This window comes from Mesocricetus auratus, unplaced genomic scaffold (genome assembly GCF_017639785.1).
Source record: "Mesocricetus auratus isolate SY011 unplaced genomic scaffold, BCM_Maur_2.0 Super-Scaffold_100676, whole genome shotgun sequence".
Classification (NCBI taxonomy): domain Eukaryota; kingdom Metazoa; phylum Chordata; class Mammalia; order Rodentia; family Cricetidae; genus Mesocricetus; species Mesocricetus auratus.
The window spans coordinates 148,833,714-148,859,035 of NW_024429266.1; the positions used below are offsets into that span (position 1 = coordinate 148,833,714).

Genomic DNA, 25,322 nt, shown 5'->3' on the forward strand with positions numbered 1-25,322 from the left:
TCTTAGTTTTTTGGGTTTTTTGGGGGGGGGGATGGGAGGGGTGGTGGCGGGAGGAAGAAAGTCCAAAGAGTGCCACCTTGTGGCCAAGGGCGGCGAAAGTGTTGTTGGGGTCCCCTAGACCTTGGCAGACTGAGGCCGGAGTGTGAAGGGAGTTTTGGTGGCAGGGGATAAATACATCTCAGAATCTTCAGACGAGGTGTAAGCCTGTAATTAATCCTTCCCTTTTGTCTTGCTCCTTGCCTTTCGCACGGCCACCTCTGTATTCTCTCTAGCATTTCCAAACTTTCTTTTTCTTTTTTTTTCCTCTTCTGAATCTGCGGATGCAGTCACTGTAAACATTTGATGAAAACTCATTTTCTTCAAGCAGGGTGGCTCCAATCCCAGACTAGGACTTTTCAAACACGAGCCTTTGTGCGAACGAGGCAGGGAAGAACAAGGTCTTTGTGATCTGAGCCATCCGGCAACCTTGCATCGTTTTATTTCCTATCATGAATTGCTAGGGCTGAACTCTGCACACACAAGGCCACCAAATGTGAGGCTTGCCTTGAGCCTCGCACGGGCTTGGAATGGCTGAGGCCCCGGGATTGTTTCTGCCTCATGGATCAGTGAGTCTGTGATGACAGGTCCTCCTTTGTGCCTGTGAACGTTATCCCTCCCCATCTTTGATGAAGCACTGAGGAAGTAAACAGTTTCAAAGCTGTCAACAGTTCAAGTCACTAGGCGCTGTCCTACAAGTCTTGCCTTTGCCTTTCTGGACTGGTGGGTCTTCCTTAGTCTGAGTCCCAGTTCCCACAGGACACAAGGTCTAGCTTTTCCACCACTCCAGAAGTCACCGGTCCATGCACACTCTTGTCAACGCTTCAAGGCTCTTCTAGGCAGGCACACTTCTTGCCCTCCACTCAAGAGCCTGTCAGACTTTTATTCCCCACCATGGCCATCCTGGTACTTTTCCTCCAAATCATGTTCCAGCATCTTGGAATGCTCTATTAACCATTGATTGTGTTTTCAAATAAGCACATTATTAGCGGATCACACGAGCTCCCTTCTAGGGTGATCTCCAGAGTGACCCCCACCTCAGTTCATACTCCTCCCACATAAAGGAAGTGACTTATTTGTTAGTGCCTATTTGATGGCATCTGAGTTTTAAGGCTTCCCCGCTTCTTGGATCACTTACTCTGAGGGGGCTCAGTGGCTGTGATGGCTACTCTTGGTTGTCAACTTGACTATGTCTGGAATGAATTACAATCCAGGAATTAAGGGCACACCTGTGATCCAGATCTTGGGGCAGGAAGACACGGAGCCTTTAATTCAGATCTTTAAACTGGAAGACACCTTTAATCTGGGCCACACCTTCTTCTGGAAGCCTATATCAGGACAATGGAAGAAGGAAGGGTTCGTTTTTTGCCTTTGTCTCAGCATATACAGATGGTCAGCCGAGATGCCCAGCCTCATGGACTGAGCAGCTATTAGATTCTTGGGCTTTCCATTCACAGCTAGCCATTGTTGAATTAGTTGGACTGCAGCCCGTAAGTCATTCCAATAAGTTCCATATCTATATAAGGAGAGAGAGAGCGAGATTCATTCATTCATTCCACAAGTTCTCTGTGACTCTAGAGAACTCTGACTAATACACTGGTATATTATGAGAAACCCCAGACCCCAGCCATGTGGCTGGACACTGCCATCCCTACTGACAACCAACATCAGTCACCAGCCTGGTGTTTTGGGAGCTGATTCTCCAGGGCCTGTCAAGCCTTCGGGTGACTGCAGCCTTTGAGACCCAAACAAGCACCTAACCCGGCCCTCCCCTGACTCCTGGCCCATGCAAGCAGAAGACAGTGTTTGCTGCATTCTCGGCTGCTAGCTTTGGGGGCAGTTTGTTATGCAACAATAGGTAACTAACAACTGCCTGTTGTCACTTTAACCCTCGGAGAATTTCTGTAGGACAAAGGTGATTTGACAGTTTCCCAGACTTGCTTGTCTATGAAGCTGTTTTCGGGTAACATCTACTGGCACCCATATTTTGGAAATTTCTGTTTGCGAGATAAAATAATTAGGGGGAGTAAAAATACTCTAACTAGTCTAAGTTTGCCTTTTCGGTACTTTCTCCTGCCTCAAAAGAGGAAAACCCATCTTGGCCCCACCAAGCTCTGTGATAAGAAATAAGGAGGGGAAGTCTAGAGAAACCAGCTGGACCGATGAAGTCTGGAAAACCAGGGGATGCTGGTCCAGGAAGAGAAAGAATTCGAGGACAGTGTAACAAAGAACATGTTTGTGAGGTTGGCAGGGAAAGCTTAATGCCCCTGCAGGGAACTGAGGGACAGGAGGAACCAGGGAGGGAACGTCTCCTCTCATCTACACGCCCTCGGGATCCTCTGAGGTATCTAAGTGTTTGGGTGGCAGAGGACAATGGTTTAGGAAGTCAACCTGGGAGAGAGCATTGGGTCGTGACAGAGCTCTCTAAAGCTAAAGACACCACTATGGAGCACAGGCAGAGGCATATTCACCAGAGTGGGAGGAGGGCCCATTTAAAATATGCTCACAGAGGAGCAGGGAGGGTAGGAGAGTATGCCCCCCACTCCCAGGACAAATATGGCCCTCAAGAGGGCAGAGAAGTAGCTGGAGTCACTCAGGTAGTGGAGTGTACCAGCCGCCCCTGCCTTTCTTCCGGGATTTTGTAAAGAGCTCCCCCCATTTTTTTTTTTGGTACAAGCTGCTCATCTCCAGTTTGCTACCACCTCAGCCACTGCAGCTATACAGGTAGAAACCAGGGTGTGAAGGAATCTAAATAGTACCACATGCTGCGGAAGTCAGGCGAATAAGCCCCAGGAAGCCCCCATTGCTTTGACAAGTGTCAGTTTCACTAAGGAGTGTTCCTGCGCCCTGTCACTAGCAAAGGAATACCTCCTTTCTGGGAAGCAAGAGAATAAGGAGGTAGTTTGTGACTCTTCAGATGGTCTATCTGCAATAGGAAAAGGACCAAGATATTTAAGGATTCCATATATCTCAAACTCGTTGGTTTTCAAGAGATTAGAGAATTTGCCACTAGACTGACATGCCAAGACTTCAGTCTGACACAGCAATCACCATACCAGAGTTTTCTTCATTGAGACAGTAGTTATTAAATGTGACATGCCTGCCTATCAGCTTCTTACTGACTCACTCCCTTGTTGACACTACCCTCCCCTGATCCAGGTCCTTCCGTCAAGCTTCAGACACCTGCTAGGTGCTGTATCACACCATCTATCCCACTGCCATCTCATCTTCCCAGAAACTCACCGGGCACCAAAGTGCTCCTTGGGCTATTATTCAAGGCTCTGAAAAAGGCTCCAGACAATGCAGACGAAATAAAATTTATTTCCCTAATAAATAGTTGTCAACAATCTGATACATTCTAGTACATTTCATGTCGATCGGATAAACCCACTATTTGTAGGCTTTTGGATGTCTCCCTGGTCACCCGGACCACACACCGTGTGTACAAAGGTCAGGAGAGTATTTATCTTGAACAACAGAATTTCTGAAGAATCTGAGCCATGTTGGCTTTGGGGATGGGATAAACAAAAATGCCAGTAATCAAGCAAAGCCCAGGCGCTGAAGTCATCTGAAGAAGATGTCATGATGGTATCCCAGAGGCCAGGCAACCCTCAATTTTAGCCCAGAAATGGTCAGAGCTGTTCAACTCAGGAACATTAATACTCCCACCAAAGCCAAGCTAGGTCTAGCTCCAAGTAAGTTCAGTATAAAATAGATTTTGATTCATTCCAAAGCCCCAGCCTTTGGGGCCTGCTAACAACCCTTGCCATGAAGGGATGAGGCCCACTCAGGATGTAATGGAACCCGACGCTGACTGAACAAGAGCCCTCCAAAGAATAAACTCATATTGTAGATGGGTCAATTATCAGTCCAAGACAGATCCTATTTAATCCGATTCACAAGCTAGTTCTGCTAGGGCTACACACCATCTATATATTAGTTACTTCTCTCACCAATAGGACAAGAAAGCAGCAAGGGGGGGTCTTTAAATAGGAAGGGATGTAGTCTCTAATGGTGGTGAGAACTTGAGGCAGCTGGTCACATTGCATCTAAGGTCTGGAAGCAGAAAGCAATAAATGTCAGGACCCGGCTGGGTCCCCAGCCTGTGGAAAGGTCTCACCCACAGTCAGGGCGGGGCTTCCTACTCCAAATGACTTAATATAAAAACTCCCTCACAGATTAACTCCAAGGTTTGGCTACCAGGTAATTCTGTAATGTTGACCGTCATTATTAACCCAGTCTTCTTAAGAACTCATTCTCCGGCCCTCGCTGAACAAACAGTTCGTTTCATGTAGAGACCAGGCCAGCTAAACTCAAAACTCAAACTGAAATAGGTCAGTACAGTGCAGGGTCCTGACAAGCCTGGAACTTACATATGAATGAGGGAAAGTTATCTTAGATAAGCTGAAGCCAACACAAAGCTAATCGCAAACCAGGTCAGTTCAGTGCCAATTCTGCTCAACTTTGGCATATTTAAGGGTCTTAGTCACAGATTCCAGACCAGTCCACACTGGTGAGAGAGCAGGGAAAATCTCTCCATACCATAATCATCAGTCCATAATCGTTTTGATCCTTGTAATGACCAATGTTGTGAATTTCTCCATCAGAGACATGGGTTCAAGCCGATAGAAAGTCTTTATTAGCAAGCAGGTGACTACACCAGGTGCTCAATAACCCAGTGTAGCCCAGAGCCTTTCTCGGAGTGAGCTTTTAAGCACAGAAGCCACACCCTGGGTTGACACACATCAGTCGGCAAGAACAGTTAGCCAGAATTGGAGCTACAGAAAGTCAATAAGCAAGCGTAGTTCCTTTAGAGACTTTCCTAGAACTATGGGCATTAATCTATTGGGTCTTTGTTCTTCCTTTGTCAGGTTTTACTGCCTCTGTGCTGGGTTTCAAGGCCTGAATGATGCTTCCATCATGATATCAGTTGTGCTAAGGTCTGGGGGCCTGTTATACTGCCTTCTAAATTGCATGCAAGTGGCCCCCAGAGTGTGTGGACACCCGTGGCCAATGTATGGATGGGATGTGTGGATTGATGTTGTAAAGGAGGCTTGCTCATTGTAGAACAATCCCATGGAGCCCTTCAAGGTAGAAATATCTGCAGAATACCAGGAACAGGCTTAGGGGTTTGAGGAGTACAAATACTAGTGTCCCATTTTGTTTCCTTCCTTGGCAGATATCCTTTCCTTTCCTGATGAAAGCTATCAAAACAGGCAGAATTAAAGTTAGAACTAGTCAGGGTGATGTGCAAGTGAATAGCAGAGTCTCAAACCAAGCTGTTCAGGCAAAGCAATTCTTCCCTTGATGGCTGTGTAAGCTCCTTGGTCAACACTTAGCTCAAAGCAATTCTTCCCATGATGGCTGTGAAAGATCCTTGGTCAACCCTTAACTCAAAGCAATTCTTCCCATGATGGCTGTGCAAGCTCCTTGGCCTACCCTTAGCTCAATTCCCTGCATAATAGAGAATAATGTTGTCTACCTCACTGTGTTGTTCAACAGTTCAACAAGATATCATCCATAACCTCAGGAAGAACTCAATGGATTTGGGGTTTTATTGCTATTGGGAGAGTCTGAAAAATTGCCTTGACCTTCTCCTGGAGCCACTTACAGATCCTGTGGTTTTTCTAACAATGAATCAAAGCTCATTCTTATGTAGGCTATTCATATTATCAACTTGTGAATATGCAAAGACTTTACTCATCCTGGATCCTCGTATTTGAAAGCATCATTCTTTCCCGTGGCCAAAGTAAAAACAGAGATATCACATGTCACCTGTTATGCATGAGGGTCAGCTAGTTTCCTGAGTAGGGATCAATTCTGAAGCCAGAGCACACTTGTCAAAATGGAGAACTCAAGGCAGGAAGGGTGCTGTGATTCCAGCCTTTGTTTCCTTCTCCATTGTATTTCTCATCATGGATGATTGCTGTGCAATCTTGATCATCTTATAAATTTAGGCACATTAACTTGTGCCTTAAACCCAAAGAAAACAGTGGAGTCAATGAATAAACATATAAAGAAAGCCAAGGGGAATTATTATCTTTGTGTTGAAATAGACAGAACACTCAATGGAATTGTTACAAATCTGAGAGCCAATAAGGAAGAAACAAAGACCCATAGTCAGAAAACTGTCTCTTAGCAGTCAGATCCACCCAGAGGCAGAAGGAAAACCTTGGGTGGCAGATAAGGAGGAGCCGTGATTTAATGATGGAACAGAAACTTACAAAGCAGAAACATGATGGGAATTCATTACATACTTCCTAAGCAATGGGGTCAGTTTAAAGCACAATTCTTGATCGTGCGCTCAATGCAGGAACTGTGGGAAAGAGGGGGAAAGAACATTGAAGCTTAGCGAAGCAGCGGCGCTTCAGGCACATACAGTAGATATTTTTGTAATGCTTTCCCCACATGTTGATAGCTCCCCATAAATCATGTTTTCCTAACATAGGACTGTTACAATTAAATTTTTCTAGTCTTCATTGCACTTGAATCTAGTTGTATGAACTGCAGTATAGCTCCCCGGTTGAATTGACTTGCCCCTGCTCTAAGATGTCCCTTCATCTATCTTCTTTCCAAAGATTCCAATACATTCTCCATCCCTCCTAATTAATACCACAGCTTCACATTTAATTACGAAATCATAATCAAGAAACTAGCTCTGTGTATTTTACAATTGGGAGCGATGCATGCGTGGAAGGACTTTGGAATTCATGACTTATGAGAACTGGAGCTATGTGTATGCTGAAGTGCTGCCTTGGGTGATGAGGAGGAGTAAGAAATGAGGGGCTGGGGGAGGAACCCAGGAGAACACTGATGTTTTTTAAGGAACTTGGTATAGAAAGAGAAGAAACAGGAGAAAACAGTCATGTGTGTCAGTTGGAGCACAGAGGCAGGGCCCTGTAAGGTCTTCATTAGACTTAAGAACTACAAGTTCTTTGGTGATGGATGGTGTGGGAGAAAAACCCACAGTGCAGCAGATATAAACCAACACACAGCATCAGGTAGAGGAGGTGTGGTGGTTGGTTTTAAATGTCACCTTGCCACAGCTCAGAATTACCTATGCAGGGATCCTCAGCTGGAGGATGTCTGTGTCAGGTTGGTCTGTGGGGAACTGTCTTGATCGGTAATTGATGTAGGAAGATCCAGCCCACTGCGGGCAGCATTATCCCGCTGGGCAGGTGGTCCTGAGCTGCAGAAGAAATCCAGCTAATCATGAGCCTGAGCAATTCAGCAAGCAGTGCTCCTTCGTGGTTTCTGCTCGAGTTCCTGCTCTGACTTCCTTGACTGTTAACTGGTGTCCTGAGGTGTAAGCTTAATAAACCCACACCTCTCCAGTTGTGGTGAATTTAATTGCTCTTACTGCCCCCACTTTGATTTTAGCGAGATTCTGAGAACAAAGTTACACGAGTTCTTCTCACCATTGGTTCCAGTGATGAGCACACTGTTCAGTTCCTGTCACCTGAGAAGGGCAAAGAGAGTCACATCCCTCATCTGTACTTCAGCTTGACCGTGTGGCTTCAGTCTGCCAGTTCCTGGCTAGCTGATGGCGCCTGGTTGAAGACGCTTACTTGTGTCATGAATGCTGCTGGGATTCTGTGATGGCTTTAGTAGTTGACTAACGAGGTTGATACGGTTAGTTCATTTATGCAGGAACCAGTTTGTGACTCCAGCTTTGCTCAATACACCAGTGCTTATTGTATTCAGTGGTTACTACAGGAGACAGACTATTCTGGCTGTGCCCAAGCTTTGACACTGCCCAGATGAACCTTGTGGGGAGGGGGCAGGAAGGGGCGAGATTCTCCGTGGGAAGTCCCCTTCTCTGTATTTCTTCTCTAGGAGATTCTTAGCAAATTGCTGGAGGGATGTTTGCGCTGAATCTCACTGTCTCTTTGAGCAATTTCCATGGAATGAATTAACAGAGAAAGGAGGAGCCACTTGCTTCCCTGGAGCATGAAAGGCAGTATTGTCAATTTGGTCTCCCTGTGTGCTTAGCTAAAGGATTCAGAGACTCTGGGCAGGCATAGATCTTAATGAGATTGTGTGTGTGTGTGTCCTACAACTCTGCCCTTTGATCATCCTTGCAATAAGCTTAAAGGATACAGCTGTGATCTAAGGCTTAGTTTGCAATGTTGATGGAATCACAGCACTGTCTTCCAAGATCCATGCATGCCTTATCAATGAATAGTATTGGGAAGTTTATGTGAGAAGAAACCCTGGACTCATTCTAACTAGGCTAACTATACAACTAAAGTAGACCTAAACAAGGCTCTGTCTGATTTTTCAGAATTTTATATTTGATTTCTATTTTAATTATTTGTGATATTAGTGAGTATCTTTATTTTTGCTTTGGATATAGCACATTTTCCCACACTAAAATTACTATTTATTTTAGTGAGTATGGGTATTTTTCCTGTATGAATGTCACAAACCATGTGCATGTCCAGTGTATGCAAAGGCCAGAAGAAGGTGTTGGATCTCTTGGAACCTGAGTCATGGATGTTGTAAGCCGCCTTGTAGGTGCTGGGAATTGGGGCTGGGTACTTAGGAAGAGAAGCAATGCTCTTAACTGCTGAGTCGTCTCTTCAGCCTCACTTTTCTCTCGTTTTTAATGGTGACTGTCCGAGTCAATGGTCAACCTTCTCTCCTATACAGAATGAAGATTTAAGGCTCTAGATTTCCTCTTTGCATGGCTATGGACACTACTCACATGGTTTTCTGTGTAGGGCTTTCATTATTTCATGCTATAATGTATGCTCTACTTGTAATCATTAACTTTTCTTCAGTTCTTGTCTTATTAAGAAACATACCGCACAATTTCAGGACAAATGAAATTAGTTTGTTTCATTTGGGGAAATATTCTTTGTCTCAACTAAGCCAAAACTAGAAAAATGTGTCATGTATGATGCTAATGATTTGAATAAATCAGATCTGATTTACGGCTTAGCACATAGTGTTTACATAACTTCTATATGTACTTAGAGGAAATATGTATTTTGTGGTATCCTATATATTCTTATTAAAATAAGGCAATTTATCTAAGTATCACTGTCCTTAGTTCTTCATACATAAGCAATTAAAAGATAGGTATGTAAAATATTCAACTAGGATAGTAAAACTGTTTTTCTTTGAAGTTCTTGTAGTTTTTCCTTTGTATATTTTGGTAAGTTTATATAATCTAGAATTTTTATCTTCCCAGTAGGTTTTGTTTTTAATCCTAAAATAGATACTAGATAATTCTTCTATAAAACATTGACTCCACCACTTCCCAAAGTCAGGCGCATGACACTGAACACTTTCTGGAACTTTGTTTTCTTTCTTTGTTGTCTTCATCAAAGCAAAGTCTCCAAGTGTGGTCTTTTTATGTGTATGCATTTTTGCCTGCATGTCTGTCTGCATACCATGTGCATGTCTGGTGCACACCAAAGTCATAAGAGGGTATGGAATTCCCTGGAGCCTGAGTTACAGATGATTGTGAACTGCCACGGGGATGCTGAGACTTGGGCGTGGGTTATCTGGCAGAGCAGCAAGAGCTCTTAACCACTGAGCCATCTCTCCAACCCACTACAACTGTGATCTTTGATGGATCTTTGACAGGGTTTTTGCTTTTATGGGCTTCAGAATATTTCAGAAGTAACACTAATTTACAAAAAGTGATGAAATTACAACATAGTAAAAATAATTACTATAACTTCCTCACAGTAAGCACTAACTAATATAGATAATGTCTACGTGGTGGAACTCAGTATCCTGTTTAATTTTGTTAGGTTTACATAGGGATCTCTCATACAAAGATAAAGGAATGGAGTAAGGATTTTCTGATGAGTTCCAGGAACTATACAAAAATGTATGGAAGCAACTTCTAAAATGAAGTGCAAGTTGCTACTACACACAATGCGGAGAAACTATTTTCTTCCAGATTTTTCTCTTTGGTGGATACCTTTGTGGTTGGGTACCATATGATCTCACTCTTGGTCTGTCAAGGAATGGAGGTTGTAGACTATTGAACAAGATATGATGAAGGGTATGAATATGGAAGTGGGATTCAACATTAGGCAATGTTTCTTGATCTGGGAAGGCATATGAACATGATAACTGAGGCTGACTTTCTGGTCTAGCTATTCTGTCCTCTGAGAAAAGCAAGCTCATCTTCAGATGAAGGAAAGGGGCAGAGTTTACAGGGATGGAGCATGCCATTCTGGGGAAAGAGGCAATCTGAGGTTCTCAGTATCAGCAGGAGTGTGCTTCTAGCTCTCATTCCCAGCATCTCTCTGGGTTATTAAAGATGCTCCTGGGTCCTTGTAGAAGACTTCCCTTTCTGATTATGGCCACTTTGAGTAGATGTTTGTCCTTGCTGGTGTGAAATGGCATTTCATATACCAGCAAGAGAGTGATGGCATAATCTAAGCCCAACCTCAAGGCTGTGGTTTGTGGTATCTGAAGCCTCTGAAAGGGTTCTTCCTAGGGGAGAGGTCTTAGATACAGCCTGACAGGTGGGTCTGACATACACCATGCTGTACTCCCGTAGAAACCATGAGGAATGTCAGTACAAACTGTATGTAGTGCTGGGTGGGTTTATTGAGCCTGAAAGAAGGTAATCAACTCTCAGAGAGCATTCTTATAGTCGGGTGTAGCAATGGTCAGAGCCCACACTTTATTTCTCTGATGATCAAATCCATGGTGACTTCTAATAAGTTTCCTCTGATGTTCCACAGAAGGACAGCTTTAGGATCCACAGTATGTTAGCAGTGAAGCAATTCTGTGAGTACAAAGGCTGATTTGGGCCTATGAGAAAACAAAAGTTTGGATCAGTGGCTGTCCTGGAACTCTTTGGGGACTGTGGGGAGTGTCACATAATTTCTAAGGTACACACTAGCTTCAAGATCTCTCTCTCTGTCTTTGTCTCTCTCTCTGTCTGTGTCTCTGTATCTCTGTCTCTGTTTCCCTCTGTCTGTCTGCCTGCCTCTCTCTCTGTCTCTCTCTCTGTCTCTCTGTATCTCTGTCTGTCTCTGTCTCTGTCTCTGTCTCTCTGCCCACCTCAGAGATCTGGAAAGCTGCAGGTAGATTAAGTTCTTACCTTGTGGTCAGCATTCTTTGAATGCTAAGAAATAAGCACTGGAGCTATAGGAAGTCAAAGATTTTACTGGAAGTCTCCTTTCATTTAGCCACTCATACATTTGTGCTCTCTTTTGATCACATTTGGCATTTTTTCTACATCCCACCCACCCAAGGAAGACAGTATTCTGTAATGTTTAAACACAGAACCTGAGCCAAATGCCTGGATTAACCCCAACAAAGGCTTTGGGCCCTTTCTCTGTGCCTCAGTTTCCATGAAGTAAGACTCATAAGTAGTAGAGCCTGTGGATTCTAAGATTGCTTTGGGGAGCTTATGAACTAACGCTTCTGAAACATGCACTGATGAATGTCTGCTCTGATGCTCAACCCCACACGGTTGGTACCATCTGTGGTCACACTTCAGAGCCTGACCGCTCCACCAGCTCTGACTTGGGGTGAACAGCGTCGGGGTACACACCTGGAATCTCCTCGGCTACATAGGTTGGGATGCCCTGGCACATTCCAGCAATCTTGGCCCCGAAGGGACTCAGGTCCTCCACTCTGGTAGGGTTGATGGAAAACATCAATTCCTTGGGAGGCGCCCCTTCAGGCTCCTTATCCTGAGGTTGAATGTGAAGAGGAGAGAAAGAAAATGAGTGTGCGATGAGTCCAGGGATTTGCTGGTCTAAAGGGGACAAGGACAGTAGGGGTATTTCTTGGCTACCATTTTTTTAAATCAAGGTGAATAGAGAATTCTAGCTTTGAATGTCTTGGTATTTCTAAGTGCTCTGAGGGACTTAGGTGATTTGAAATAAAAACAGAAGTGTGAAACAAAATGTATCCTGAAATGTGAAGCACAACCACTTTCTTAGACTCCAGGGAGGACTATGTGATAACTTCCTTAGACTCTAGGGAGGACTATGTGATAACTTCCTTAGACTCCAGGGAGGACTATGTGATAACTTCCTTAGACTCTAGGGAGGACTATGTGATAACTTCCTTAGACTCTAGGGAGGACTATGTGATAACTTCCTTAAACTCTAGGGAGGACTATGTGATAACTTCCTTAGACTCTAGGGGAGGGCTATGTGATAACTTCCTTAGACTCTAGGGGAGGACTATGTGATAACTTCTGAGGATGGACCTTATTTACATTCTCTACCTTGTGGCTTATAGTTACCAATTTATCCCAGGCATCTCTGTGAAAACCATGGATTCCCTCTTTGCATCTACTGTAGCTATGATTGACAGAGGATAGAGGATACTTGATTACATTTGATTTTCAAGAAAGCAACAAATCCCATTAAAATTAAGAATATCTAGGGGCTGGAGAGATGGCTCAGAGATTAAGAGCACTGACTCCTCTTCCAGAGGTCCTGAGTACAATTCCCAGCAACCATATGGTGGCTCACAACCATCTGTAATGAGATTTGGTGCCCTCTTCTAGCCTGTGGACACACATGCAGACAGAACACTGTATATATAATAAATAAATAAATCTTAAAAGATAAAATTAAGAATATTACAAACATTGTATAGGACATACTTAGACTTTAAAAATGATTTCTTTTTATCTGAAATCCAGCTTAACTAGGCAGTCTCTATGCTGGCCAGTTCTGGTAACCATAGCTACCATAGGGGTGTGTCCTTGAAGTGATGAGGGCTTGCACTGAGGTGTGCTGACCTTTTGTTTGGCTCGACCCTGAAGAGGCAGGTGTGAGCCGTAGCATCTGGTATAGGGGAAACTGCCTCCACTCAGGCAGTCACCTAGCATTCTTTACACCATGCCGTTTACCATGACAGACATGCTGGCATGCTGTGCAAAGAAGGAGTAGGCGTGACTTCATCGTTTACTGAAGACCAGAAGACCTCTCACTCCAAATGACAAGGCTTGCCTTTACCTTTTGCTCCTTGGCCAGTCTGTCGAGTTCTTGAAGGGAGGGCATGACATTCTGGTTCATTTTGTGCACAATGCATGATTTCTTGGAGAAAACTCTGGTCGCAGCAAAACTCTGTTAAAGAAGGGAGAAGGCAGTGAGACACAGGTTCCCCAGAAGCTCTGTCCCAAGTCACAGCTGAGGAAAATCGAACTCCAAGATCATGAGGAGCTGGGATGAGTGATCTGGATCCTGCTGCCTGCAGTTATGCCTGTGATTAATACGTAGAGATAGTCCTGCAAACTCTTAGAAATAGGGATCTAGCACTGCCTTGGCTTCAGTTCTAACATGGTAGGAGGCTGTGTGCGTGCGTGCGTGTGTGCGTGCGTGTGTGTGAGTGCATGTGTGTGAGTGCGCACATGCATGCACATGTGTGTGTTGCTGAAATAAACATTTTTGGCTGTCGCATGTTAGTCTACTTCCATCCGTGACGTTTGTAGGAGGCAGAGAAGATAGACTTTGTTTCCAAAGGTGCAAATTTAAATACAAATGTAGGCATTGCAGAGTGGGATCAAGTGGTGTTAGCTTTCCCTCCTTTCACAACTAATATTGTCATTCTTATTTCACTTAGTCTCTTTGAGTTAAAGATGAAATGTTGGACTTTTCATATCATAGAGGCTCTCTACAGGGAAGGCCAATGGATCCTTGTATTTGTCTTTGAACATAGTTTCCTTATTGCCCGCTGGTTTGAATTTTAGCCTAGTGTGTAACATTTATCACCAATAGTTAAGTGTAAGAAATAAAATCGGATGGGCAACATGGGCGCTGTTACTGGTTGCTGTGCTCATGGACAGCTAGAATTCACACTGAAGGTTTTAATGGCTGGTGAATGCACAATACCCTAGCCCCCTGTGTCCAATACCTACGTTTTCATAGTCCCAGAGGGTATTCCAGGAGCCCCAGCCATTGTTGCTGTCGACATTGGCCACATTGTGCTGGTTGTTGATGCTTACTGTCTGCGAGCCACTTCCGCCCACGTTGTTTTCATTGTTGCTGTTGATTATCTGAAGTGCATAAGAAGTGGAAACTGGTTTAAGATCACTCTTCTTTGTAAATGCATTTTGGTAACAGGCTTCAGAAAACGAGACTTACGTAAGAAAAGCCAGATGCTATGAGGAGCCCGAGCAGGCCAGCGAAGACCACCTGAAATCACAGACAACAGGGCTGGGGGTCACACTCTTTACAGCACCCGCTCCCCCCACCAAGCTTGTCAGAGATCTTTACCAATTGTACCAGTGTCCCAAACCACCCATGTTTTCTCCTTCCACCATGTCTTTAACTACAGGAGAATTTAATAATAATATAGACTTGTTGATTTATTGTAAGTATACTAATATGTAGTTTTAGAATTTTGAATTAGACACCGAAAACTGACTAATAGAATATAAAATGGGTGCATACACAGTGTAATGAAAGCTCTGGAAACTGTTCTTTTCTTTGACCTGGGGTGCTTTCTTCCCAACAGAAAGAAACCTTTTGCCATTCTCAGTAGGTTATGTGTTTCTATTATTCTTATTGTCAGCTTTACAAAGAGTTAAAATTTGTCTCTTAAAAAAACAGATGTGGAAGAAGTGTCGTCCCCTGTACACAAGGTGGCTGCTAAGGACTAAAGGGCCCTAGACCGGTGGTTCTCGTTCTGTGGATCACAGTCCTTTCAGGGGTCAAACAACCTTTCCATAGGGGTCACCTAAGACCATCAGAAAGCACAGATGTTTACATTATGGTTCATAACAGAAGCAAACTTACAGTTAGGAAGTAGCAATGAAAATAATTTTATGGTTGGGGTCACAAAAAAGTGAGGAACTGTATTGAAGGGTTGAGCATTAGGAAGGTTGAGAACCACTGCTCTAGACAAAGGCATGCCCCTGCTGAGGGTAGAACTAGACGAGAAATATAGCCCTCTGGCCTGTGCTGGTGATCTGCCTGCTTTTGTCCAACCTGTTCTGGGGAGGACACTTGCAGGTCATACTTTGCATAATTTGCATTTATGATTCCATCAAAATACATGGAGTGTGCTGCAATAGAAAATGTCCATTTGGTTTCAGCTCCTCTGCATCCTAGGACTTTGGAGGAAAAACTGAGCTTGTTTCATCCTCACACCCTTTCTCAAAGAAATGCTGGATAGGGCCTGAGGACGCTCATTTCTTGGAGGGTCAGTTAACAGCCAAGAGCGGTGAAGACTGGTTTTGACAACAGTGACCTTCTGGGCTGACCAGAACATGCTCAGGACTCTTGACAAAAGTAGAATCAAGTATAAGAAAGATCAGACACTTTCTGGAGCCCAGAGACTGTTTGTCCTGAGTAGAACCCCGGAGTAAGTGCTGTGGAAGGCAAGTCTATCACAATTAGCTTGTGCTGAGCCCTCCCAGTGCAGTTACTCTTCTCTGTGGACATACTTATAAACGCCATGAGTACATGAGAAGGAAAGAATTCTTTCCATTATGGTAACAGTGCCACAAGAATCAGACCCTTCTCTCACCCCTACTAATGGTTTAAAGGAAGATCCGACTTACTGTGAACTTCATCTTGGCAGCGGTGTGGTGGAGTGAGAACAGGCAGGAATGTCTACAGACACGCAGCCTTCTGGTATTTGTACCTGATCAGCTTTGCTCAAGCTAGGTGTGCTCAGGTGGAGTCCACAACTTATCTCATGCCCCTTCCTGTATCTGCACAGCAGCAGAGTCCCTGGAAACCTTTAGCTGCCTGGTCAGCACAGCGCTTGGCCCAGAGGCAATCTGACTCATCACCTGCTGAAGGTACCTCAGTAAACTTAATGTGATCCATGATAAGTTCTGGTCCAATCGAAGCCATGGGTGTGGGTATTTTATGCATTGCCACTGCTCAGATTCAAGAAAAGAGTAATCCCTAAACCAAACACCACTACAGATGAGGTCTGTGTGCATATCTGCCCTGTCAGATACTGGCGCCTGTGGGAATGCGTGAACAGTTTCTCTTCCTTCCCTTGACCTGATCCTATTGCCATGCCTCTTCATTCTGGCCTTTGTCAGGCACTCCTTAATGAATTTTTGCCAGCATTGTAGGACCAGCTGGCCTCACCCCAGGTCTCTGATGTTTTAATGTGTGCCCTTCATTTTCCCCAGGGCTCTTTTCCCAGAGCATGGAAAGTAAACAGACATTAGTCTCCAGGTCTTAGCAACTGTCACTGGCAGTCCTTAAGGAAAAGTTCAAGTGTGTTGGGATGGCCTCCATGGGACTTCCTAAATGGGTTTCCAGCTCCCCTGGCTGCCTGTGTCCTGGGTGCCCTGCAGGCACCAAAGTTCCCACACTGTCATGCCATCATCCCACGGGTACTCAGCCTTTTCGCTCCCTGCCTCTTCTCCTGGACTGTGGCTTGGGAATGCTTTTGTTGTCTAGGCTCCATACTGCTGCCTCCACCACACCTTCCTCATTTTCCACATGGAAAGTTCTTTCATTGTGGATGGGTGCTATCAAAGAACTCTGTCTACTTATTTGCCTCTAGACAAGGACATTTTCGGATATCATATTAAAATAAGGTAAGATTTCTATAAGGAGAGAGAGAGTAAAGATTGTCACCTGGGGGGAGGCAGAGGCAGGTGGATCTCTGTGAGTTCGAGACTAGCCTGATCTACAAGAGCGAGTTCCAGGACAGCCTCCAAAGCCACAGAGAAACCCTGTCTTGAAAAAAACAAAAACAAACAAACAACAACAACAACAAAAATCCCAACAAGATTGTCACCTGGGAAAATGAGGAAATGGTCTAAGTAGTTTTGAAGGCGAATTAGCACTTAATCCCTGCCCCCCACTGTTGTCTTCAACAGCTGAAGCTGGTGGTTCAGATTTGATAAAGAGGAATAGTGTGTTTCATCAGCACTGATCCACAGGTTTCTACTCTGAAAACCTTCTTGTGCCACCTTTCTCTCCTACACGGGCCAGAGCTTAAGAGGCTGCTGCATGGTTCTGAAGCTCACTTCACTCAGTATGTCTTCCACAATGCTGGAACAGCTAGATCAGGACAGTTGGATGAAATATAACCTGCTGTTTTAATTCATCCTCAAAGCGTTTCAAGTTCTTTCTTTAACTGTACAAGGTCCAGGAGCCTGGGGCTTGGTGTGGGAGCTGTGGAGAGGTCTTCCTCTACTTCGAGCAGTCACAGCTCTGTGGAGGTCAGAGGGGCAATGTCTGCCCTGCTTTTAGATTAGGCCTCTGATGGTGATTTGGGGGTACCTGTCCAATTCCCAGCACACATTTTGTTGTGTGTCATGCCTTACTAAGGACCCAAAGTGACATGTGGATTGGTGAAAGGCTGGTGTTGTAGATGCTCATGATGGGTGATAGATTGACAGACAGACAAAGATGTTCAGGGTCTCTCTTTTGGATAAGAACAATTTATATTCACATGGCAAATGAGCCAAATGATCTCTATGTATACATTTTGTTCCACATCATAACATCCTAAACGTAAATGGGAATGGAACTTCATGTCTTATTCATTATTTTCCAGACACACTTTAGCCTCTATAAAGATTCATTTCTTGGGGGAAGCGCTGTCCCTAGGTTGTACCTTGGATTTGGAAATCTGTGTGGAGAGCTACTGTTGGAGCTAAGAGCTAGGAGATTCAGATCTGCTCCCATCACCTCCTGCTTGGGCTTTCCCCTTCCCATGGGTAGAAGAGAAGGAATTCCCCTCTCATGCAGTATTGTTAATCAGCTAGCTTCAAAGCCAGAAGATGTTCTTCCCGAGGCCTCTGTGGTGTGAGTGTGTGGCTACCCAGGGAGATGTAAAATTGCTATCTACCTCCCATCTGGGATGGCACCAGTAACTAAGCAGCTCATACAAGTTCATCCCAATGAGCAAAACGGCTTTATCAGGAGTTACTAATGGAGCAGTGGGTGAATGCACAACCACAATTTCCAGAAGTCACCTCTCTAGCCACATGCTTATTTATAAGACTGTGAGTCTGCGTCAGAATCAATTCATGTATGGGCTCAGAGTGCTATCCTATGTTGGGACACCAGAGGTGACAGCAGGCTCAGACAACACAAGCCATGGACAAAGCCAGACTCTGGGAAAGCTTTGTGTTTAAGGGTACCCTACCGATGCCCTTATGGGGATTCTTGTTGTCTCAGAAAACACTGTCCTGCTGTAGCAAAGGTAGTTTGCCTTGTTGCAGGCCAGCTTATAGAACACATAAATAGTATTTTACTGCGTGATGGTGTTCTTTTGGCTAGGATTTGGAGAACTGGTCTCACCAATTTTTTTCTGTTCGTGCACACACACACACACACACACACACACACACACACGAACTCCCCTCAATTCTGGTCTCCTTTAAGACCTAAATTCCTCAGCAGTAGCAAGGTTCTTGTTCCTTCTCGGCCTGAGAGCTATGCTTTCTGAGGCTTGTATCTCCTCAGGGGAGGAAGGCATGGCGATATTTTTTTTGCCACCTCCGTAGGACTTAAGAGTGACACATACACGATGCTTTCTAGGTGCCTTTAAATTCTTTGAGTAGCTGGAGATGACCTAGCTAGCGACTACAGTGTATACCATATTCATCCGTATCTGGAGAACTGCTGCTGTGTGCTCGTCATAGTGACACAATGGGGGAGTCTTGGGAGATAGTGTGACCCCATTACCCTGAGGTTAGTGTGCAGCAAGTCAGGTCATGGGTAAATAGAGTCTGCCCTCCTGTGGAGGTTAATGCTGGGCTTTCCCCCAAGCAAGCCCCTATCATCCCTTATCATCCAGTGCACACACCCATGGCTTCATTCCAGCCCACACCCTGCCACGTGAGGCTGAATGAAAACCCTCTTTGTCTGGAATAATCTAGATGCATTCTGTGTACAGCACGCTCCCACAAGGAGGGAGAGTTTCACACAGAATCAGGCTTCTTGCATGTGTCTTTCCCTCCTCTTTGAGTGGAGTGCTTACCACCAGGACGCATTTTCATTCTTAAATATTCAAGCCCCCCCTTTCTGTGTGAACTAGTTCATGTTATTAGCACCCTAGAAGCCTACAACTGACATGTTCTTATTTTCTGGGACTTAGGACTTGTTGATGAAAATGACAATCCTGTTATGTATTAGTTGGGTGAGGAATGGCCCTTCATGTAGACATTCTGTCTCTGGCTCCTTGCTGTTTCTCTGTGAAGCTGGCTCGATAGACGGGTCCTGTGACAGCCCAAAATTAGCTGTTATGTGAAATCTGAACACGTTGCTTTCCTGTGAAAGAGCTATACTGTGCCTTTGTTTACCCTATTGTTGCTAAGACTTTAACACAAGCTCAGGTGCCAATAGCCTTTGTGTTGTGGGATGGTCTACACTCATCGCTTGCTCCATTTGTACTTCTGACCAAGAAGAATACACCCAGAAAACAGTAACAGGGAAGTATAAAATAACATTTGAATAATTATTTCTAGAAAGTTTCTAATTCCAGAAGATCCAAACTTATTACATAGTTGTTTTTGTACAGGAGGGAAATTCTTTCCAAATTACGGCAGTGTTGGGACGGTCCTTCTTGAGGCATCTCCAGCTGTTTCTCTTGGGACTGTCACCTTCCAAATACGCACAGCTCTGCCGCCACTGCCGCTCGTCTTAGTCCATCCAGATGCATTTGCCAAATCATCTGTGTCCTTGAAAGCCTCTATGCATGCCTCAAATTAGTTGTTACTGGAGTGTTTGAATGCTGTACACAAGGATTTATGGGGGAAAATGGCAAAGAAAGGTCTTGTGAGTAATTTCATCATCTGTATACAGACAAAGAGAACATTGGTCAATAGCCTTGTTTTTCATCATTGTGAAAACCGCTTGAAGCTGGCCATTCACTTAAGGATTCTGAAAAGAAGTTTCAAGAAAGCATGAGATGCCCATGTGAAGAATGGACACCACAGTGTCAAGGGTGTTGTTTGTAACTACCTCTTGACCATTTGGAAGCAATATCACAATTCCCCAATCATTCATATTGGAACAGTTTAATGATGACGTGTAAAACAACTCATGAATAAAGTGTGTTCACCCAGTTTTAGCCATCAGGTCTAGAGGAATGAGCCTGTCATAGAAAGATGAGCATCTGTTGTTAGATCTAAAGGACCAGAGCTAGCAGAGCCACAGCCAGAGTCAGGTGCCCCACAGCAGTCTGCCTTCCACAGTTTCCCTAGTGGAGGAACACGAAGGATAGGACCCCAGTGCTACAGCAACAGCGAGGCATGGCTCTGTAAGTCAGTTTTCTGCAGGATGACTGGTTGGCATTGCTTTCCTTCTCTTCATCTCCACTAGACATGCATATCTGTGTGCTTTCACTTCTGGAGGAATCTATACTGACCTCAGAGCCTCAGGGAATCTTGACATTTGCAGTTATTTATCAATGTTCTCCTCCTACTCCTATCCCCATTCCATAGTCTCCAGTTCCTGAAAGTGCTTAGTGAAACAGGTTTGTACTCTGAGGTGCTTTCCCTCACACTTTCCACTGGGTTCTAATAGAAAGCAACTCCCTTCATCTAGTTCTAGAAAGCAATTCCATTTACTGCCCCCACAGTGGGTTTCTGGGTTGGTAACTTCATGCTTGTGTTGGAAGCCACTGACTAGTGATTCACTCTACTCTGGTGAGGCAAAGCCCTGTGTAAGCCTAAGTGCTATAAAGATTTCAAGTTGTAAAGCGACCCATGTTTACATCACTCCACACTGAGATGTGCCTGAAAGTCTGTGCTGTGTTAGTGCCACAGGGCCAGGGTGGTCCTCCAGGGCCAATATTCTAGTACAAGAAGTGGCAACGCATGCCTACAACTCCAACACCAGAGAAGCAGAAACAGGAGACACTCTGGTGCTTTCTAGCCAGCAGTTTAGCCAATCAGTGAGCCCCAGGCTCAGCAAGAAACCCTGCCATGCAAAACAAAGTGGAGAGCAATTGAGGAGACACTTGACATTGACCTCTGACCTCCAGGAACAGGCACAGGCATAGATACAGACACAGACACACAGACACACAGACACACTCACACATGCACACACATGTATACATGCACACACACAAGAAAAAATGGAGATAGAAGACCCCCACCCAACAAAGCATCGTGTCTCCCATCAAGCACTGGGCCCCACAGACAGGTCCTGATGAGAGGCGGAGCATGTGCATAGGATGGTTACTGAAATGCAAGAACAAGAAGAGATCCTGGGAGCCCTTCTAACTTGCACAAGGCACACAGCAGATAATACTGGAACAGCCTTTCACAAAACCCATGCTTTCCCCTTATTCCTCAGAGCTCCTTCACATGCGCTGTAAGACAAAGGCTCACAGGGATGTAGCCCCCTGCGCTGGTGTGCTCAGAGAGCTGCACGCAGCACATTAACCTGCGGTTGAGGCCTGTGGCACAGCTCCATGGAGTAATAACAGAGCCAGTGATGTGAACCAGGCTCAACGGCCCTAAGGAGACCTAGCATCACATTCGTGACTGTCTCAGACTCAACTTCATAACCTTTAACTATTTCACTCAATCATGAGAGGGGGTCGGGAATGGAGTCAGAACTATTCAACTTACCAAGATCCTACAGTTCCCTAAACATCGAACCAGAGACATTACAGCATCTAAGTTCTGCCAACATCCTGCCCTTCCTTTCAGCGCCACCCCAAGTGTGGCTCCCTCCTTCCTCTTCTCCACACCCGTGTTCTGGCAGGCTGCAGTTCCTCCCACTAAATTAATATTTTATTTAGTTTATGGCCATGGGTGTTACCTCTGAAAGAAGCAATCTTGCTTAACCTTTTCATAAATGACACACCCTTAGATGTCATAAGGGGATGTCAGGACCAAATAAAGGGAAGTCTACCTTAGTAGACAGAATAAAGTACATCTGCCCGAGTGAGGAACAAAGGTGTAGATGCTGTCTAGAGTGTCCCCAGGCTGAGGGTCCCTTGTTAAGAGAAGCTTTCCTTGAGAGGAGCCTTCCCGCCCGCCTAGTTCCAGAGCGGCATCAGTCCCAAATAAACACACAGGAGGCTATATTTATTATGAAGCTGTTTGCCTTGCTTGTTTCTTACTGGCTAGCTCTGACTTAAGTAATTACCCCATAATTGTTAATCTAAGTATGTTTCTTACCGGAGAAGTTTCCGGGCTTCCTACCCCAATGGCGTTACATCTCGACTCTCCTCTGTTTCTCCTTCCCAGAATCCTCCTGGACTCCTAGCCCCTCCTATCTAGATTCCTTATTGGCCAGACAGTGCTTTATTGGCATAAGACTTCCCCAACAGTCCCTATGGCTTGACTTGTAGCCTACACCTGCTGTTGCATGCTTAGAGCTCAATAAAGGGTTCTCTCATCAAACATGCAGAAATAAAATGGACCCAAAGCATTAGGTCCATTTTCCCCACATCTACATTAGACCAAATAACTTTCCAAAAATCCCTTCACTCTTCTTGGATGGGGGGATTAAAATAGAAAAGAAAAAGTAGACTTAAGACCAGCAACTGTACCAGCAGAACCCATCCTTCACCACCTGTAGCCCAGGTCTCCCCTCTTCTTTTCATGACTGGTGTTCCCTACCCCCGTCCAGTTGCCACTGCCCCAAGGTAATAGAAAGCATCAGGCTTAAGCTGCCACCTCTCCAGCCTCCCCATTCAGCTAGTCTCCATGACAACTTCTCCAGGAAATGTATTCTTATATCGTTGCTGGACCAGTACCTCCATCTTCGACTTGACTTTCTCTGTCCAATAACTTCCTTTTCAAACTTCCATCTCTTCATGTTTGTGTATGGTCAAAGAGCCCCAACTCTAAGAAAACAGAATGAACAGAGAAACCATCCCTTATCTCTAACTTCCTCATAAATGGATGACCTCCCCACCCCAACACACACTCACAGACACACACACACACACACACACACACACACACACACACACACACTAAGACTTTCAAAAGAACCATGCCTTTTGATTCCTCTCTTCATAGTTCCATCTACTGCAGTGTAGCATCAGGGTAAGCAGAGGAGCTGCAGTGGGGAGACTCTGTCCTGGAATCCCTGATAAGGTGGTGTCCTCTCTGCCCCCCTGCTCACTATCTTCTTACACTGTGGCTCCTCTGACTTCTGCAGTCTCCTCCCTTCAGTGGCTGCCGCCCCCTTCCCATGAACAACTTGACTCTTTTCTTCCGGTGGTCCCTTCAATGTTGCCACTGGATTCTCTCTTTGGTCTTTCTTTGTACATGTTGCCTTCATCCTGTGTGAGTCACTCAACACAGCAAAGAAACAGATCCCACCACCATGTTTCAGGCTCCAAACCAGACCATCCTCACTAGCTCTCAAATGTGCTGATTTTTCTGTAGTTTCTATTTATGTTAATGGATTTTAAAATATGAATTTTGATCACAAAAGATGCTTCTGCCAACCTAAAACTCTGTCTTCACACCCTCCTCTAGCACAATTGCTTGCCATAGCCTTCAATTCTATCTTTTAAATATTACTTGTAAAGAGCAATATAAAATAACACTTGCTTTCTGGTAAGAAAGAAATCATAGAAAGTTGTAGAAAATACGAGAAAATTTGATATGTAATATTCTACTAGAAAGAAATATTTATAATAACTTCTGAGCTTATTTCTTTATAATTTCTGTTAAGGCTTCTTTAATCTATGTGTGTTGTTTAGAAGTATATTGTTTGTTAGGGTGTCTATTGTGGTGAAGAGACAATATGACCACTGAAATTCTTACAAAGGAAAACATTTAATTGAGTGGCTTACAGTTTCAGAGATTTAGTCCATTATCATCATGGTAGTACAACGCAGGATGCAGGCAGATGGGTGGTGCAGGAGAAGGGGCTGAGAGTTCTACATCTTGATCTGTAGGCAACTGGAAGTGAGCTGTGTCACTGGGCATAGCTTGAGTGTGGGAGACCTCAAAGGCCACACCAACAGCAACACATTTTCTCCAACAATACCGCACCTACTCCAACAAAGACACACTTCTTAATAGCTCCATGCCTATGGGGGCCATTTTCTTTCAAACCACCTCATTCCACTCCCTGGCCCCCAGAGGCTCGTAGCAATATCATAATGCAAAAATGCATTGAGTTTAATTTTAAAAGTTCTCATAGTCTATCACAATCTCAAACTTATTTAAAAGTCTAAAGTTCAAAGTATCTTCTGAGACTCATGTAATCCCTTAACTTTTTACCCTGTAAAATAAAAATCAAAAAGAAAAATCACATACTTCTAACATATAATGGCACAGGATACACAGTACTATTCTAAAATGTAGGGAAGGGAGCATAGTGAGGAAATACTGCACTAAAGCAAGACCAAAACCCAGTTGTGCAAACTCTAAACACTGCATCTCTGATGTCAAATCACTCTTTAGATCTCCAACTCCTTTCAGCTTTGTTGACTGTAACACACTTCTTTCTCCTGGGCTGGCTCCACTCCCTATTAGTAACTCTCCTCACTATGTATCCCACGGCACTGGCATCCCCAATATCTTGGGGTCTTCAAAGCAATCCAGGCTTCACCTTCACAGCTTCACACACTGGCCTCTCTAGGCCTCCATTCAGGGACATCACTGACACATTCCTGGCTTCACCAGCTTCTTTTAGTCACCCCTTAACTCTAAAGCCAGAACTGTGTGGCTAAAGCTGCCAAGTCTGCTGCTTGCTACGGATGGAGCCTGGCTCCCTCATTCAATTGCGTCTTTATCAACTTTCTCTTTCCCATGGTTTCACTGCCTAAGCTTGGCTGTCCTGGAAGTTGCTCTGTAGACCAGAGAACTTTCAATTACATTTTCACCAGCTTTCTGTTTTTGATGGCTTCCTTTACTGCCTAAGTTTGTCTGTTGTGCAACTTTCTCTCTAGACCAGGATGGCCTAAAACTAGCCTCTGCCTTATGAGTGCTAGGATTAAAGGCATGTACCACCATGCCTGGTGCCAAGTTTTTCTTTAATTCCTTTTCACAAGATGGAAACTTAGCTTCATGGGATCTTGCCCTGAGGTCACCACTCCCTTTATTCCATTTATTGATCTGTTTATCTCTTTGAACACAGGACTTAACTCCATTCTACTTCCTGGTGCTCCTTTTCTCCTCAAATTGTGCATTTTGTATTTTTACTTATTCAGTTTGCTCCTTTTTATTATACATCTTCATTAGAATTAATACCAATAACCACATGACCGAGTATATACTATACTGTTTTGAGATTTCCTCTACCAACAACATTAATCCAAAACTCTTCAATTTAGTCACAAACTTTTCAGACAAGAACAAAAAGCAGCTGTGCTCTTCACCAAAATATAAGAATGATCGCTAGGCAGCATACTAAATTTCTTCCCTGAAACTTCTGAGC

The 25,322-nt window shown here is 44.4% G+C and overlaps 1 protein-coding gene across 1 annotated transcript; it reads right to left on the reverse strand.

Moving 5' to 3' along the window:
• Positions 1-10,591: 10,591 nt before the first annotated feature.
• Positions 10,592-15,653, reverse strand: Gkn1 (gastrokine 1). The gene is made up of 6 exons (XM_021227728.2): positions 15,539-15,653; positions 14,118-14,168; positions 13,892-14,029; positions 12,990-13,100; positions 11,567-11,708; positions 10,592-10,818 (listed from the first exon to the last, which is right to left on the reverse strand). The coding sequence occupies exons 1-6, from the start codon at positions 15,548-15,550 to the stop codon at positions 10,721-10,723; spliced, it is 552 nt and encodes a 183-aa protein (XP_021083387.2). The 5' UTR covers positions 15,551-15,653; the 3' UTR covers positions 10,592-10,720.
• Positions 15,654-25,322: the final 9,669 nt, after the last annotated feature.

Bases quoted from the DNA above. Each gene is read 5' to 3' on its own strand.
- Gkn1 (XM_021227728.2), bottom strand. The intron at 14,030-14,117 runs GTAAGTCTCGTT...TATGCACTTCAG, and splicing joins TAGCATCTGGCTTTTCTTAC to ATAATCAACAGCAACAATGA. The intron at 10,819-11,566 runs GTGTGTACCCCG...GTTTTCTCATAG, and splicing joins TGTAGCCGAGGAGATTCCAG to GCCCAAATCAGCCTTTGTAC.